At 26.8% G+C, this 19,206-nt stretch overlaps 1 protein-coding gene across 9 annotated transcripts in view; it reads right to left on the bottom strand.

The window, feature by feature from the left end:
- The window catches only part of nAChRa4 (nicotinic acetylcholine receptor alpha4 subunit), a 264,788-nt gene that overhangs the window by 161,004 nt on the left and 84,578 nt on the right, over positions 1 to 19,206 (bottom strand). For 7 of the 9 annotated variants that reach the window (XM_016912941.2, XM_006562553.3, XM_016912940.2 and 4 more), the window contains 2 exon segments: positions 14,140 to 14,184; positions 687 to 796 (listed from right to left, as the gene is read on the bottom strand). In XM_016912941.2, the coding sequence (XP_016768430.1) occupies positions 687 to 796; positions 14,140 to 14,184 (155 nt within the window). 9 annotated transcript variants of the gene reach the window in all.

Genomic DNA, 19,206 nt, shown 5'->3' with positions numbered 1-19,206 from the left:
AGGCAAACAATATAACACATTTTTCCGTAACTTTCGAAACAACGTCGCGATACGAGATGCACTCTGACATCAAATAGACTGTTCTACTTTGAAATGCAATATGCACGACGATGGTACCTCTCTTGTTAAGTCGAGTGGACACTCGTTTCTCTTTCCGTTTGTTTGTTTGTTATAATCTAACATGCGCGCAAACACATATTAAGGAAAAAGATATATATTTACACAGACAGGCAAATTTTCATTCTCTCCTTTTTTTTCTTTTTTTTTTTTTTTTTAGAATAATTGAGAAATTGAGATTAATTTCGCACACAGCGGAAGTAAATATCAGTAAGAGTTTCTAATTTTTCTAGAGATATTAACTTGCTTTTCATTTGTTCATTTTTTTTTTTTTGACAAGGTCTTTTTTACGAATATCAGATATTTTTAGAAAGACAAAATGCGAACGATGTGAAAAATTCTTCTTCTTCTCCTTCTTCGATCTTAGCTTGTTTTTCCATTTTTGTTGAACCAAGAAAATTACATCATAAACGACGACACGACGACTTCTCAAAGAAATGAATGTCCAAACTGATTCCAATCTCTTGGCAGCATGCTGTGCCACTACTATATGTATAAAATGTATGTAATGTGGAACTATAGAAGATGTAATTAGAATATTGAACAAAGAAAATGGCAGACAGACTCACTTGTTGTAGAGGACTATATCGGGCCGCCATATGTGATCGGATGGCACGTGTAACATTTTAACTCCTCCGTACTCCTTCGGCTCCCATCGTAACTTGTAATCGTACCATGACTTGAAACAGCCAACACAAAAAATATAACCATATTATTGTCTCTCTTTTTTATCATATTTAATTTTGAACAAAAAATTTTTTAAAAATATTTTTCTAAAAGTTTTTCTAAAATTGAAATCTTATGGTCCAATGGAAACAATTTTTCTTTTAAAATGTCTGATATTATGGATTGTTTAAGGATTACATTTATTTTATTTCGTTTAATCATACTATTTATGTATAATTATTGTTAATTGTATTTCTATAATTTATTTTTGTTTAATATATTCTAATTTGCAAGATATTTTTTATTTCTTACTTAAATACTTTTCTTCAATATCAATAATATGCTTCGTAGCTTATGTTTAATTTATTAATTATGACAATATCGTTCTTCAATTCATAAACGCGTAATATATTTTTTTTTATTATTCACTTTTAATAATCCACTTTTAATTTTGAACAGATGAATTTTATTCCTATAAAGAGAAATTAATTAAATTTGTTAACTTTTGTGTTTAGATTATCGTTCTTTAAATTAATATTCCACGATATACGTTTATAATAAATTAACTTAAATTTGCACTCACAAAACCAACTTTATTCCTCGTCAAAAATTAATCATATAATTTACACTTAATAAAAAATGCATAACCGTGTAATTATTATTAAATAAATTATATATTTATAAATTATATTAATAAATTATATATTTCGAACCCACTAATAATCTTAAACGAATAATGTTAATTGTAAAATTATTGATTTTACAGAAAAAAAAGAGAAAATAATTTTAATTATTTAACAATTCGATAATATTTTATTTTTGTAAAATTAATTCACGAATATTAATAGGGGGCAAAGGAAAGGATATATGCAACGGTGATCACCCAAGCAAGACTTCATCTTCCTCCGAAAATAATTTAATTTTTGGATGGGAAACGACGAAGTCGTATCGCTTACTCTTATGCACGCGAAGGGAGAAAGTTGCTGGAAATTCGATTGCCCCGCGGCCATTAATTAGTGGCCAATTATCCCGCAGGGGTTCACGGGTACGAAACTTCGCCCAGAATTTCTTCACAGAGGATCCAATCAGAGATTCTCTTTTGCCAAGTAACTCTATACTGCTCGTAGAAAGCGTTCACCTGTAGCGATTGCATTTAAATTTCCTCCTTTCAACATTCCTTGTGTTCTCGTTTTGCAAAATTTCCTTTCGATAATGCAATCCATAATGCACATTTGGAATTTCAGTTTCGATACGTTTTTATCGCGTTAGATCTTCGTATCGAATCTGATGCTTGCTCTAACAGATAATTTCACGTTATATGAATTTGAGAATAATAATAATAATAAAATTTATAAATTATAAATAATAGTATCCCTTTATAATATTACTAAAATAATTATTTATCGGTTCTGTAAAAAAATGTTTTAGATAAATTGTATTTGAAGATAGCTATCTCATGGATGCAATTGACTTTGAATCTCAATATTAAACAAAATATTGATATTATCAATTATTTTTAATTGTTCGTGAATGAGACGTTTTTTAATTCAAATGATAAATTAACAAATTGCAATTAATGATTCACCATGTGTATAATGTAATGATTTTTCCATTACATTTATTTTATTTAATTCGAATTATGAATTGAAATTGAATTAATTATCTTAAGGAAATTTTGTTTTTTTTTGATATCAAAATAATAAGAAACATGTCAAATTAATAAGAATCCTAACCGCATTAAAATTATTCTATCTACAAAAAATTCCTTCTAGTAAACTCAGAGAACAAATTTCTACTTTAAAATTTTTATCGATCCCTGAAATACTTTATTAGAAAAGTAGGTTAATGAAATTAGTCGGGAAGATGGTAGAGGACAGAGGAAAATATCTATCCGGATGGCCGTACAGATAAATGCGAATCATTTTTTTTTACGTCGAATAAAAATGTAATTTTAAAAAAATATATTCGAATTATAGACAAGTTTTCGTTAAAATTATATTCGTAATAATTTAATTTCCAAGGAATTATTAGGTTAACACTTATATTTTATATCTCGAAATATAAATGATTCGAATAAAAAATTGTCAATATAAAAAATTTCTTACGATTGTAAATTAATTTTAATTAAAAGGAATTAAGAGTTACGAAACAGCATATATATACATTTCGCTAAAAAAATATTCGTTTCATTAAAAACTTCACCAAGTTTTATTATTTTCACCGCCTCTGGAAAGTTTTAGGAAGTTAATATCACGAGAGTTCCAGTATCGAATAAAAAAATGCCTTATATAATAAAGCAAGAAAAAAATGCATGTATCAAATAATTAAATATTTCCATGTTTATATATATAAGTGAAAATGAAAAAAAATATCAGAGAAGCAATTATGTACGTCAATTTAACGCACATCTCCGAGACAAGGAATAAAATATCATGTTACATAAACATGGCTCACTTAATTAATTACTCGAACGTGCAAGAGAGTTTTATCGATTTATTTCACTTGGAGGGAAACAAAGGCGTTCCCTGCGATCCAGCCGTGGAACAGCGGGCGCAAACACATAAATCCAAGTTTCATTTTCGTGGCCTGGTGGCCAGAAAAGTGGAAGAACCATTAGCAAAAGTTGGTAGATCATAAACAACCGCGAAGTCACGTATCGAGATTTATTTCTTTCGTCAATGACCCACATACGATATGAATTTGTTATTTCTTCTGCACAGAAGGGAGATAAGTGGAATAAACCCGAGTCAAGGTCGGACAAGTGGAAGAAGGCAGTCGTGGCCTGGCCAGTGGAATAAGTCAATCGTACAAGTAGAAAAGATCATTTAAAAAGTTTTATTTAAAAAGTTGGTCGAAAAATTCGATTTTTGTAAAAAATGTGGATAAGTTTGTAAACAAAACTTATTATTACAATTTTCTTTGCTACATGTAATATTATGCATGCATGATGGAATGGAGAAATGGTATATATATAATGGATGTGTAAAGAGGGATCGTTAAGGAATGCAGGGAAATATAAGTGAGATATAAACGTGGAAGAAAAAGAGAAAGAAAGAAAAAGGAAAGGAAAGAATAACAAGTTGTAAATATAAGAAAGAGAAAGAGAGAGAGAAAGAAAAATGAAAAGACGAGAGATATATAAATAAGATTTATCTTTTTTTTTTAACAAGTTTTTGGAAAATAAATCCAAAATATTATTTAGTTTAATTATCAATTGTTATTTAAATGATTCTTAAAAAAATGATTCTAATAATATTTTATATATATTATTTTTATTAAATATATTATATTATTATTCATGAATACATATTTAAATAAATGAGAAATCCTAAGATATTAATTATTGAAAAATTAAATGAAACATTAGACACAAGAAAGATTAGAAAACATCATGACTTGACTAAGAAATTTATTGAATTTCGAAAATAATTTAATATAATATATTGTATGATTACATATTACTCGAATTATCTTTAGCTGCAATCTTTCACATTGCTTACTTCATCATTAAATTTGATACGTGAAATATTAGTCGGGGTATACATTTACATTACATGTAATGTATCATGACTTTATCATTAATTTTGTCAAGGATTATAAATTAAACCTAAAACTTAATTAAATTCTTTAAATCAATTAATCTCGTGTAATTTACATGCAAAATAGAAATATATTATAAATATTATAAATTGGATATCAATTAATTTTTATAATTATATCAAATCTGATTATAAATTAAACCTAAAACTTAATTAAATTCTTTAAATCAATTAATCTCATGTAATTTACATATAAAATAGAAATAATTATAATATTATAAATTGGATATCAATTAGTTTTTATAATTATATCAAATCTGATAAAATAATTCTCGATAAAAGGTGTTTTAAAAAAAAAATTTGAATTATTCTCATTGTTAAAAACATTTTAAAATTTGCTGAATCGAGATTTCTCGATCTTCGCTTCGTAAATTATAAAAAAGCTCGGTTCATGCATTAGCACTAGCTTTTTTTTCTTTTACGATCTATTCATAAAAATACTAGAATTTGCCAAGTTTTCTTTCCAAAGATATTCCGCGAAAGTTATAAAAGCAGTCGAGGTGTGAAGAAACCGATGAATAACATGTTGACGAATTTTGAGCTCCCGACATTCAAATTTATTACTATGTATAAAAATACTCATACATCATAGCCACGATAAACATTACGAGTGTATTATTCAAAGAGAAGCAAAAAAAAAATAGAAGAAAAAGAAAAAAAATTAAAGGAATAAAAATTTTGGTTAAAATCAATCGACAAAAATCAATCAAAATTTGTAATCAAATCATCGTTCATAACTCAACGATAATTGATTGGATATTAAATTGGATTAAAATTGAAAGAAGGTATTGAATTATCGATATGTAAAAAAAAAAAAAAAAAAGTTTACGAATTTAATATTTTAAAACTTTGATATACATCCTGGAAAAGGTGAAATGAATAAAATTCTGTCGATATCGTACGTGTCGATTGCTATTGTAAATGACACTCGACCGCAATCTTGAAACATCATATTTGGAGGAAAAAACGATGAAGATGATACCGGTTTCGTTAAAACGTTCGACAATATCGATAATAACATTCTATTCTATTTGTTGAATAAATTATTTTTAACCTATATCTTTTACCGATAATAATTCAAATATCATTATATATATTATAAGATTACTATTTTACAAAACCAATAATTTTATGATCATTATCATCTGCGGATTTTTATATAGATAAAACGTAAGAGACATCGTTTAAAATATATTTAAATTTTCTCCAATATCATTCTCATTTTTAAACAACATTACATTACTACAAATTTCTTTTATTGTAAAATTTACATTGAATCACTTGTAATATTACTTGCTCATTATTTCAAATTACTTTACCTAATATTATTTTATTATCCATCACGCGATACATTAAACACGTTTTAAAAATTTGCACACGATTTATCCTCTGCAAATTTATAATAAAATAATTACGTTTCTCAATTATTGAAAATTAAAAATTGACAAATTGACACGTATTCTACTATTATTCCACTAGACTTTCTTTAAACTCTAAACGTTGACAAAGTGCAATTCTCTTCTCTTTGACAAGTGGAAAAAAAAAAAAGAAAGTAGAGAGAGAAATCGAATATCGAAAAACGGACGAGAGTGTGATAGAGCCAAGACGGTTGAAAAAGCAAGAACTGAGACGCGAGATTCAGGGCGATGACCAAGTTCAAAGGGGAGAGGCAACGCAGTTGGAGAGAGAGAGAGAGAGAGAGGTGAGCAGGCAATACAAAGAGGGAAGTAACCGATACTGGGGAAAAAGGAAACAGAGATATCAAGTGGAAAAGGGAGTTGAGATATGTCCATAGGATAGAAGGGGCACCGGTGTGCTACTATTGTTATCAATTTATTTCCGATGTATTGACTGCCCGCTAAAAGGGATGCCGTCATCGATACGTGATTGTGAATCCCTCTCCTCCTCCCCAGAAGCTTCTACGAGCTATCGATTCCACCACCTGTCGACCGCAGATACGACTACTTACATCCACTTGCCTCGAGAATCGTGTCAAAGATTTTCGATCGTTTCACAACTCGGCGAAACTAAATGTAATTAAGGCTCGGTGAAATATTAATTTCCACGTACCTCTGGGATCACGGGGATGGGGCGATGTCTAACGAAGAAATTCATTTGCGCTCGGAGGATCAATTTACGCTCAGACTCCCCAACCAGGGATATTTGTACCCTGACGAAATGAGATTTTTAACTTGTAGAATTTTCTCCTTTCTTTTTTAATTTAATTTTTTTTTTCAAATTTTAGGAGAAGAATTTCATGGTTAAAAGTAAAATTTTAATTATTAAATATATTAAATATTCGTTAATTCTTATCAAAATGATGCACACGATGTAAACACATGTGGAAAATACACGTGGATTTTAAAGATTAAAAAATGTAATGTGAGCTTTGAAAAATACGTGGAATATTATCTAGTTTTTATTCGGTCTTGAAATTTACATTAAAATAATATCATTCTAATTTCCCTCTCATTAATTATTTAAAATTTTGAAACTTACGAATACTGATTAAGAAATATCTAAATCGAATAAAAATTCGTATCAATCGATCGATTTAAACGAATTTAAATTTTCGAATAGAATTTCGAATAAAATTTTATATTCTAAGAAAAAAATTGTCTTCTCCATCGATCGTTCTAAACGAATAGAAAATCGTCCCTGTATCTTTCATACGTGATCCACAAATTGGTATTGGCATTTCACAATTAATGTAATTAATATAACTTATTTAATTAATATAATATAATTAGTTGTGCAATTTTGAAAGCAATTTAGCGTTCTAAATTAGCAAAGTTTAATTCATACTGTATAATGCGAAACCTGTGCGCATCATCCATACGGAGGGGTAGTAGGGAAGAATTGTGCAAATTAAATAGGGAAAAGCGCGTAATTGTCAATTTTCTACCAAACAAGATAACAGGCGGGATCCTATTGTCGTTTTATCGACTTTCAGCGCGCGCAATGAGAAATGAATTTGTCACCATTTCCGTTTTCATGGTTAGGAATAGACTCGATTTTACAGTGGATTGCAACGAAATTGAAAAAGTTAAGGGGAAAAGGCCTTTCAAATTGGCCACCTGAATTACCATTTCGAATAATAGGAAATTTCAATGGGAATAATTCAAATGATATGATTCCTTCCCTCGTTGTTTACGAGATCAGATTAAAATTTCGTCCCGATTATCTCCTTCTCCATTTCTCGTTTCTAACTTATCTTTCGAATTAATATCGTTCGTTCTTCGCGCAGAAAGTGTTCGAAACGATGATCATACTTGTTACATGAGAATGGCTCGACCATTTTCATGGAACTTTGGTTACGGTTCGGTTCGGATCGATGAACATTTCGAACAGCATTAGATCTTTAACCTATCGACTAATTTAATCTACATTATACGTCGAAGATCGTGCTTGGCAAGTTTACTTCCAATCTTGTTCTACTTGGCTGCTTGTTAACATAATATGGATCAATTCATTATGCGTATTAATTCATACGCACTGTTAAGATGTAAAATATCTTTTAAGAAATATTATCAGGAAAGTTTCATTGATTGAAATGTCAGATAAACAATTTCAAATGAGGAATATATTTTTCCTTCTTCTCAGTTTGTATTACAAAATGATAAATATAATAATTTATAGCATTTATAGCAGGATTAATCTAGCTCTAGTTAAAGCTTTTCTTGATTTTCTTCTTTCTTTGATTGTGAAAAGATATAACCAATTTTAATCCATTTGTAAATGGAAAATATACAAATCTGGTGGATTTAGAATAGACTCTGGATGCGAGAGAATGAAAAGCTTAAGGGAAGTTTAAGAAATAGCAGTTTATTAAAGAAATCCTTGCAGATTGAATTGAATACAAGATGATGTTGGATCTAACTGTAAAAATCTTTAATTTCTTAAAATTCTAGAGAAAGAAAGGAATTTATAAAAGTATTCTATTTTTATTTATATAAATCAATGTAAATTAAACAATTGAAAGAAACACAAGAAGATAAACACAATATTTTGAAATAAATGTATTCAAGAGAAAACGAATCTTTCTTCAAGAAACTAAATCAAACATAAAAATTTCAATTCACATTTATCCATGAAATTTTAACCAATCCATCTTAAATACTTCCCTTTATTTTATTATTTTATTCCAACTTTTAGAATCTTGTAAAAATATATTAAAATACTTTTGAACAAATTTTTCAGAAAAATATGAAACAACAACACAATAATAGTATATTATATTATATACAACAAATTGCAATAAACGAAACCAATTGCAACTATGATATAAAAATATTACTATCATTCTCTACCACTATTTCACACCACCACCCATCACAAAGAACGAAAATCTTTCCATTTTATGACCCTTCCTAACAAATTTTAACCAATTCATCTTAAACACTTTCCTTTATTTTATTTTATTCCAACTTTTAGACTCTTGTAGAAATATATTTAATAAAATATATCGTTTGTACGTAAACTTTTGCACACAAATCTTTCAAAAAAATATGAAACAACAACAGTATACTATATTATATACAACAAATTGCAATAAATGAAACAACTATCCAACTAACAATTGCAACTATGATGTAAAAATATTACTATCATTCTCTACCATTATTTCACACCACCACCCATAGCAAAGGACGAAAATCTTTCCATTTTATGACCCTTCCTAACAAATTTTAACCAATTCGTCTTAAACACTTTCCTTTATTTTATTTTATTCCAACTTTTAAACTCTTGTAGAAATATATTTAATAAAATATATCGTTTGTACGTAAACTTTTGCACACAAATCTTTCAAAAAAATATGAAACAACAACAGTATACTATATTATATACAACAAATTGCAATAAACGAAACAACTATCCAACTAACAATTGCAACTATGATGTAAAAATATTACTATCATTCTCTACCATTATTTCACACCACCACCCATAGCAAAGGACGAAAATCTTTCCATTTTATGACCCTTCCTAACAAATTTTAACCAATTCGTCTTAAACACTTTCCTTTATTTTATTTTATTCCAACTTTTAAACTCTTGTAGAAATATATTTAATAAAATATATCGTTTGTACGTAAACTTTTGCACACAAATCTTTCAAAAAAATATGAAACAACAGTATACTATATTATATACAACAAATTGCAATAAACGAAACAACTATGCAACTAACAATTGCAACTATGATATAAAAATATCATTCTCTATCATTATTTCACATCACCAGCCATCGCAAGGAACGAAACTCTTTCCATTTTATGACCCTTCCTAACAAATTTTAACCAATTCATCTTAAACACTTTCCTTTATTTTATTTTATTCCAACTTTTAGACTCTTGTAGAAATATATTTAATAAAATATATCGTTTGTACGTAAACTTTTGCACACAAATCTTTCAAAAAAATATGAAACAACAACAGTATACTATATTACATACAACAAATTGCAATAAACTATGCAACTAACAATTGTAACTATGATATAAAAATATTATTATCATTCTCTATCACTATTTCACAGCAAAGAACGAAAATCTTTCCATTTTACGATCCTTCCTAACAAATTTGGCAGCCTTATAAGAAGAAGAAGAAGAAGAGGAAGAAGAAGAAAAAGAAGAAATAGGAAATTAGGAAACAGAGGAGAGCGCATCGTTTCGAGGATGGACGAGGTCCGTGTCATTACCTTGTGTTGCACACGTGCAACGCGTGTCGAGTGCTAGCCGAAGGCAAACCGGTTGTACGTAGTGGCTGGTAGGTTGTCGCAAACGGAGGGTTGGTCGGAAGGTAAAGAGGGTGGTTTCGACGTTGAAGGATGGCGTGTCGCTGGGAGACACGTCCAGAATACCTCACAGCGCACGTACACGCATAAGTACACACGTAGAAACGGATGTGACTCTTGTCGGTGTAACGATCTGTAACATTACTTCCCCCCCCCCCCCTCCTTCCTTCCTCGCCGCTCGCCCTATACGTCTATTCTCGATTTCAGATCCTGTCTTTATCGAACGTCACGCGGCACCGACTAAACAAGTGTTCAGCATGTGGTACGGTTATATCGAATCGTCAACGGGTGGCGATGCTTGTCGCCGGTTGAAAAATTGCAGGTGGAGGGGAGAGATGCCGCGAGACAAGTCTGTAACGTCTGTGAACGGGAACGATTAAATTTGTCCCAATGCAGAAGGAAGAAAAATGGGAATGGAAAGTGAATGGGAAAGAGGGAGATGGATAATATTAAGGATGGAAGGTTGTATAATTAATAATGTGTGATATACATAATAATAATATTTATAAGAATATTTTTTTTTTTTTAACTTTAATTTTGTAAAATAAAAACATTGAAGCAATACTATTATGAGTGTATATTATATAAGTATTTTTCCTCTCTCGATATTTCTCTTCTAATATGATATTACTTACAGTTGTAACGTTTTATTTGCTATAAATGGGGGCACGAGATATAAAGAAATAATCTTTATTTTTTCAATATGTAGTTATATATATATATATATCTTTGAACGAAAGTTTTGATAATTTTTTTAAAAATATAAAAATGATTTGACAAGGAAATAGAAACTCGTACTTTTTTTTTTATGTTTTACGTTTTTTGAATCATCGAAAAAAAGTTAAAACTTTCGATTTAACTTACGTTACATATCTTTATCCTATAATTGTAGAAAGAGTAAAATAAATAACGCAAATTTTACAGGGGAAATAAATATATCAGGGGGAGATGTGGAAAAAGATGAAAAATGGAATACACGGAGGGGAAAATAATGCGAAAGTAAAAGAGAACGAGCAAGGCAATACGAAGAAAGGAAACGAAGTGTGCATCGGTAATGAGTGGAGGAGGTCGGTTTGCAGAAACTATGAAACAGTTTATCAATGTTGGAATAGAAAACAGAAAACAGAAAGCTCGTGCGTTAAAAGAGATATGAGATCGATATTCTTTGTGCTTTCAGAATAATGAGCTTTTGTATGAAAATATTCTATGAAAATATTGTTTCCAATCATGTGTGTTCTTCCCGTTTACTGATTAAATTTTTCAAAATAAATCGAAAACAACTTTCCCCGCCATATTTGCTCTTCCCTCGTCGCCTAGCTTTAATACGTTTTATAATAAAAACACAAGAGTAGGTAACAGGCTGACAGAAACTTTTAGCTTGGAAAGTAATTTTTTGAACTATGTAACTTGCTTCGTGAAACTTATCTTGGCGTAAAAGTAATAATTAACACGTTCTGCGTTGTTTAAAGATAAATACAAAAAAAAACTTGTTAAGAAGAAAATGAAAAAGTAAATGTAAACTTTGAACTTTGTAATTATTCTTCACTTTTCCACGTTTTAATTTTTATACTTAAATTCTTGTTACTGAATCTATATAACTAATTTTCTTCTGCTTTATATATTGCACAATATATTTTTTTCTAATTTTTATATAATACTATTATTTTAATTATATAATTCTATTTAATTTATTATTATAACTTATTGTGTAAGTTGAGATTAAATTTATAAAAGAACAAATTGGTGCATCGAGGAAGATGATTTTAAACTATGTTTTCTTTTTTTTTTAGATCTAATGCATTTTTTTGTTCCATATTCGAATTTCAGAGTATTTCTTTAGTATTTTCTCAACTTTATTAATTCAGCATATAATAAGATTGTAATATTTCTGGTTACAATTAAAATTAAATAATATGAAATTATATTATAATATTATATATAATAAATAAAATAATAAAATTTATATATAATAAAATATTATAATTATATATTGTATATGATAAATGATAAATGATAAAATATCCTAGGAAAATTCGAAAAGAAAGAGAAGAAGTAAAAAAACAACAATTACAAACTTTTATATTTGAAATAAATTCTTTCCTTGCATTAATAAAATACGAATTCGCAAACAGCTTGCAAACACTTTTAGCTAACGTAGATTAACACTGCTTTAAAAATAAATAAATAATGCTGTGTTTGAACAAGCTAGAATCGTTCAAGATTATTAACAATAATTATTTCTATCACATTTCATAAGCTGTTCATATGATATAAAAAATAAAAACAAACCTATTTCTCTTAAAAACTCTTTATGAAAATAGAGAAGAAGAATAGATAAAAATTTACGAATCGATCTGAAAAATTTAAAACAAGAAAAAAATTACAACAACTTTGCGAAAGGAAGGAATAATAATTTCTCGAGTAATTATTCGCGTTAAGACTCTTAAAGAGTTTTAAGATCTTGACCAAGAAATTAAATTTGCTGTTAAGAACGTGAATGTTTCACAGGCGTAAATTCTATGTTTATACGAATAAGTTAACGAATTTACCAGGATTTATCTTTGAAGACATTTTTCAAGTTGGCCACGGAACGAGGAATAAGATGTTAATTGGTCTCGCTTAATTATCCTTCAATTACATTTGCCACTGCAACTTACTGTCTCGCCTCTCCTTCTTCCTTGGCTTGATTCTTTCCGGCAAAAAGCCGTGTAACGATGTGCAGTTACACGAGTACGTATTACTTGGCAAGCAATTTGCAGTTACCGCTACGAATGACTCGAAACAGCTAAACGTCTGTTATTTCCCACGTACGAATTATACCCATCTTCATTCTGTTCGTTTGGATCGTTTGTTTCTTCTCGAATCTCTCCTAAATTCTTTGATCGACAAGTTTATCATTTGTTTGTGATATTAGGGAATAGATTGCCAATTTAATACATATTTTGAATAATATATAATAATAAATGAACGTGTAGATTTTTTTTAGAAATAGAAATAGAATAGAAAGAGATCTTCATGTTTTGGAACGCAAATTTAACAGATTCTGTATGAGATAATTTAATTAAGATTTCTTTGCAAAAGAAAAAAAAAAGAAAAGAAAAAAGTTATAAATTTTCAAAATTATCATAATTGAATATTGATCAAAGTTTATAAAATGAAGTTTGAAAAATAAAATTGGCTATTTTAAATTGTAAAATAATTCAATATGAATGAATTAATGATAATTTTATGTGTGAGAATAAACACGAAATATAGAATATTTTTTTTTTATAGAATATTTAAAAATGAATTTCATGGATTATATAATTTCTTGGCTAATAAATATTACAGTTTTCAAAAATATTTTTCGCTTATTTCTACATATTTTATCTATTGATAATATATTCGTATCCCATTATAAATTATTCAATTTTATTTAAAAAATTTTAACAAATATTCAAATTTTAATTTTTCTTTTTGATTTATATTTTTATAAAAAATGTTGTATTTTTATCATATTATCATATTTATGAATAATCAATCAATAAATTAAATGCTATATTCTATTATATTTCAGTTTTATAATATTAATTTTTATTAATTATTTAAAAAAATATAAAAAACTAATCTTGCATATATATATAATTTATAAATTTATATTTAATATATACGTATCATATAAATTCTATGTAAATTTATTTGATGTATTTTCTTATTAGTTAAATACATTTTAATTATATAAAAATTTCCAATTTGCTAATGAGCTTCATTTAGAACAGAATTGATAATAATATATTTCTTCTCATAAAATTGTGAAAATGAATCTTGAATACATCATAGTAATAATTAAATTTAAGTCACTTCGCTCTGAAAAATTTCAAATTTCACGGTTAATAATTTGTTCGACAGATTAAAGTATTAATCTAATTTATTTACTTTATATAATAGATATTTCTTAACGAAGTAAATTAATATCACTCACCTGTTCCACCCACAGATTCGTCGTCATGATTTGATTCTTCAAATTCTGTAACACATAAAAAATAATTCATTATATTCATTATCTGAACTTTTATCAATTACTAACTAAGTAAGAATTAAATTTGATACTTTTTATTAATTATTATTATTATATCAATAATTAATATTATTATTATTATATTATATTAATAATTAATATTATTATTATTATTAAATTATTATTATATCAAAATTTTTTTCTTTAAAAGATAATATAATACGTATCAATTTGTAGGGAAATTAATTACTTAAAAAACATCTTTCTTTTATAATTAAGAAATTTTATTATATCTATTTAATTATTGCCTACATTTATTATTATCTTATAGAATGATAATCTATCTTAAATATTCTAATAAATCAATTAAAATCAATAAAAATTGAATATCTGTTAAATGTGTGAATAATGGCAAACAAATCTCAACAATTTTGATAAATGTATCTTTATTTTCTTTTTAAAACTAATTAAATAGTACTAACTGTTTACTATTAAAATCGATTTATTCTATAATGCATATTCTGTACAAGACTTAACTATTACTATGGCTTATGGTATATATGCTTAACATTACCATATGCATACAGGATCAAGCTTAGTTTCCTATGAACAGTGCGCAATTGGCTTTTCGAAAATAGATAATGCTGATTTGTTGAAATTATACTATAATGCAAAAAATATCTTTATCCTTGCAGTAAATTCACAAAATTAATCAATTATCTATCATCCATCTAATCAGTTTTAATAAAAATATTTTTATTTTTTTTCTAAAACTAAGTCACATTAATTCTAATTAATTAATTAATTACTATTAAAATCAATTTAAATTATGCAGTAATATATATTATTGCAGCAAAATCAATTTTACTTTTTCCTTTTTGATAAATGACAAAACTGTGACTTATTATTACCATGTTAACTTTACTTGTAAATCAGTTTAGTTATATTTTCCGTATATAAATAATGCTAACGAGAATCGAGGTGGCGCTCAAGGCCACCTAGTGGCAATAATCGGTATTATGATAATATCGGTATGCAAACTTATCACAACTTCAATATGGCATGATACTTTGATCATGATCAGAGCTAGCTAACAATAATAGCATATACTAATGACAAGTTAATCAACTATTGATGTCACATTATAATTAAAATAAACAAATTAAAAACAATTCTAATGGAAATCTAATGGAAAGAAGAAAGAAGTTTTATTTAATAATATATTATTGATGTATCATTGGACGATTTGTTTATGTTTCATTAAAACTATACATTCTTTCAAAACAATCTTCAAACTTTACTAATCACGTCAAATAATCTTGAACGATTTTCGTTTTTACACAAATTTGTAATGATTGCAACAATTGCATTCGTATTATTACATATATAAGTCCGTCAATTGCGCTTGAAATTGATGGTATTGGAAATTGCGTACGATATTTTTGAATCCAATCAACACATGATTATCCCCTTTCTTTTTAGATCGTGAATCATCAATCAGCGACTCGTTAATTTGACATACAACGTATCAAGAACATTGCGTTGTGTAATCATTCCAATTATATCGGTATCGATACAAACTGGAAACATTACAAAAATTAATAACTAGTATTGTATATGTAGAAGATAAATGCAATAATGTATTTTTTTATTTAAAAAAAATATATTAATACACAAAAATTAAATTAATTATATTAATTATTATATCCAAATATATATCCAAATGAATCAAATATTGTTGAAATTGTTAATGACATTAAAATTTTTGTTTTTGAAAAATTAAATGATTTGAAGAAATACATCATTCGATGTAAAAACTTTTAGTAATTTTAATAACAAAAAAAGCATATTTCATTTTAACATTTTGAATTTCGATTTAATTTTTCGAGATATTAAAAAGAATATGTTTAATATTATATATTGTAAATAATTATACATTTTAAAGAACTCAGCTTTCAATCTTGATCTCGATATACATTATCTTCCTAATTAATCTGTAGAAAGTTTTAATCGCCATTCATTGTTCGTTAAAAAATAATTAATTAAAAAAATGTTTCAATATATTGTGTAAAAATATTAACTTTATATTAATTACACATGATTGGCATAGCATACTATATCTTAATATTATAATTTAATTTAAAGAAGAAAAGGAAGAGAATAAATTATTTTCATGATATACAAAATAAAATATTTAGATTTATTTAAATAACTAATCAAAAAGATATCATATATAATATCCTAAATTAACATTATAAAACATTATAAAATATATAATAATAAATCGATAAAAATCTCATTTATTATTCTGATACATAATCACATAATATTTATTTAAAGTTTAATTGTAAGTATAGAATTGTTAGAACAAAATCTAATAAAAGGGGATATCTAATAAAAGGGGATTTATTTGAAAATTTAATTTGAAAAAATAGCAGATCAGATTAAACGAAAAAATTAATGTAAGTAATTTTATATTTTGAATTAAGATGAACTATTTCTATAATTAACGTGATATAATTTATGTAAAATGAATTATAAGATATAAGTTTCAATTTATTATTAATCATAGAATAATTACTTAATGCAATTAATAATTGCAACAGTATCGTGCATCTTTAAAAGGCAAAAAGATACGTTTTAATGAAATAATAATTATAAATTTACGATTAATCAAAAGTTTACTAGATAGATAGATAGATTTAACTTCGTTTGTAAATTATTCATTCTTTGAATCAGTCTTTGCGAAACATTTCAGATATTTTTTTTCTCTGCTAATTTAAATCCGTCGCTGTTCTAAGTTTTAACGAGTTCGGTATCTGCTCTTCTTCAAGAAAGTGAACGACAGCTGTGAAATGTAAATGCCGCAGAGACACCAAAGGAACAAGAATCGTTCAAAGACATTGGTCCAATGAACGAACTTTAAAACAATTTAAGGGACTTTCTCCTTTTTTATTATTAATTTTTCGCCTAAATATTTTTTACATCAAACAATTTCATGAAACAAGAAAATTTCTGAAATATAATTATCCTTTAAATCTCGTAGATAAATTGTAGTTATTGTGCACATTCTTTGCAATATTAAGGTCCCAAAAAATCATTTTATCTTCAATATTTTTTATTGCTGCGTCAGCTTGGAAAAGGAATAAATATTCTTCTAGTCGACTAGTCACTTATTCAACCGAAACGTTGTAATATTTGATTTACGATAAAACTTCTTCCTCGATCGTCAAAACCAAGTCATCGTATCTTAGGTCATGCTATTTTAGTTCACATTCACACCAATATATAGTTCAAATCCTAGGGGACAACTCAACCTTTTTCTTTTTCATTTTCTCATACAAGAGAAAAGAAATTTATTAGAAAAAAGAAAAGAAATAGTAATTCCTTGTCGTATTTGAAAAAAATATTGATACCATAGGGTTGTATATCTCCTTAAATGTTTTAATTTTATCTTGCTGAAAAATGTTTTAGCAAGATCGAGAATAATATTTAGAATATTTATATTAGAAAAATTTTTGTTAAAATATATTTTTTTATATCACTGCTTTCAATGCAAACTATAAGTGTTCGATTGTACAATTTAATGTTCTTTTTTTGTTTTTTAGTAAATATTCTTCGCAAATAAAATGATAGATAACAGGTAAAATAACATAAGAATAAAAAAGAAGCTATGTTGTAAATTTTAAAAAGCGATAAAGTTACTATACGTCAATTACTCTCAAAACTCTTTTATTGGATATTTTGTCCTAGAAACTGTGCTTCATATATTGTTTACTTACTGTGAAATAAGATTATATTTTACTAAAATATTTTTCGCAAGAGATATTGCAACTGACATATCACGAAAAATTCAAATATTTGCTGTGCGATACGGTAATAAAAGCGAATCTAAAATTAATTTTAATAACTGTTTAAAAAATTTTAATAATTTGCTTAAAAAAATAATTGATTTCTTAACTACTTAAGAAAAAGTATTTTATTTTTTAAACTTTATTTTCTATTCCTTAAATTTTCTAAGAAGATAAAATTTTACAGAAAAATCATATAAAACCCTAATTCTGTAACTGAAAAAAAAGTCAAATATAAAATAATAATTGTTAAAATAAAAATTTTAATTGTATTTATTTATTACAATTAATCTTTATTAATTAACATTTATCTCATCACAATTTGTCATATAAAAAAATAAATCAAAATACATGTATAATAAAATGTTAATTATTCAAATATATAAGACTATTCATATCTATAATATGTTTATTTGTTTAAACTAACTTGTAAAGATTATTTATTAAAAAACATATAATTAATCTTTTGTAATGCATTTATCTTATTGAATTTTTTTATAAATAATAGAACAATTATCTAAATTATCTAATACTAAGTATTTGCCAATCATTAAGCATCAACAAAGATTTTTACTTTTATTTATTATTTATATACAGAAACTATCATTATTTATACTTAACCTAACAATCGCACAAAAAAAAAACATTACAAAAATGAAACAAAGAAGCACAAATGTAAATCCTAAATCACCATAAATTTCATCATCTCCAGTAAAATCGATCCTAAGAATCGTTCATCGTCCAATGCTCTCCCGGTTGAATCGCAGATCAAATTACATTTCTATCGGCGGGTAACACGATTACGATGACTACATGTCGCACGTTTCAGGCGATGGCGCTCGAAATAGTTTCCTAGCGAATTTTGATCGAGCTCGCGAATCTCATTGTCGCTGGTTGGTCACCGTTAACGACGTTCGATCGATCGATTTGAGCAGCAGTTACAGCTTATCGTTCACGGTAAATGCACGGTCTAAGAGTTTTAAATCAACGTCCATCTGCGTAAATAAATATCAACGAGCCGCGCCAATCCAATCGTTTGCATTACACAAACAGTATAAAAAGTATTTGTCCCTTATTCTGCATTAAATTTAGCGTGAATTTTGTACAGAATTTAAATCTAAAACAAATTTACGATCATTGGAAATATATATTTGGGATGATAAAATTATATTTTATGTAT

The sequence above is a fragment of the Apis mellifera genome, linkage group LG7 (assembly GCF_003254395.2).
Source record: "Apis mellifera strain DH4 linkage group LG7, Amel_HAv3.1, whole genome shotgun sequence".
NCBI classification, from domain to species: Eukaryota; Metazoa; Arthropoda; class Insecta; order Hymenoptera; family Apidae; genus Apis; species Apis mellifera.
The sequence above is the reverse complement of the archived record's forward strand: the minus strand, read 5'-3'. Positions and strand labels throughout refer to the sequence as shown.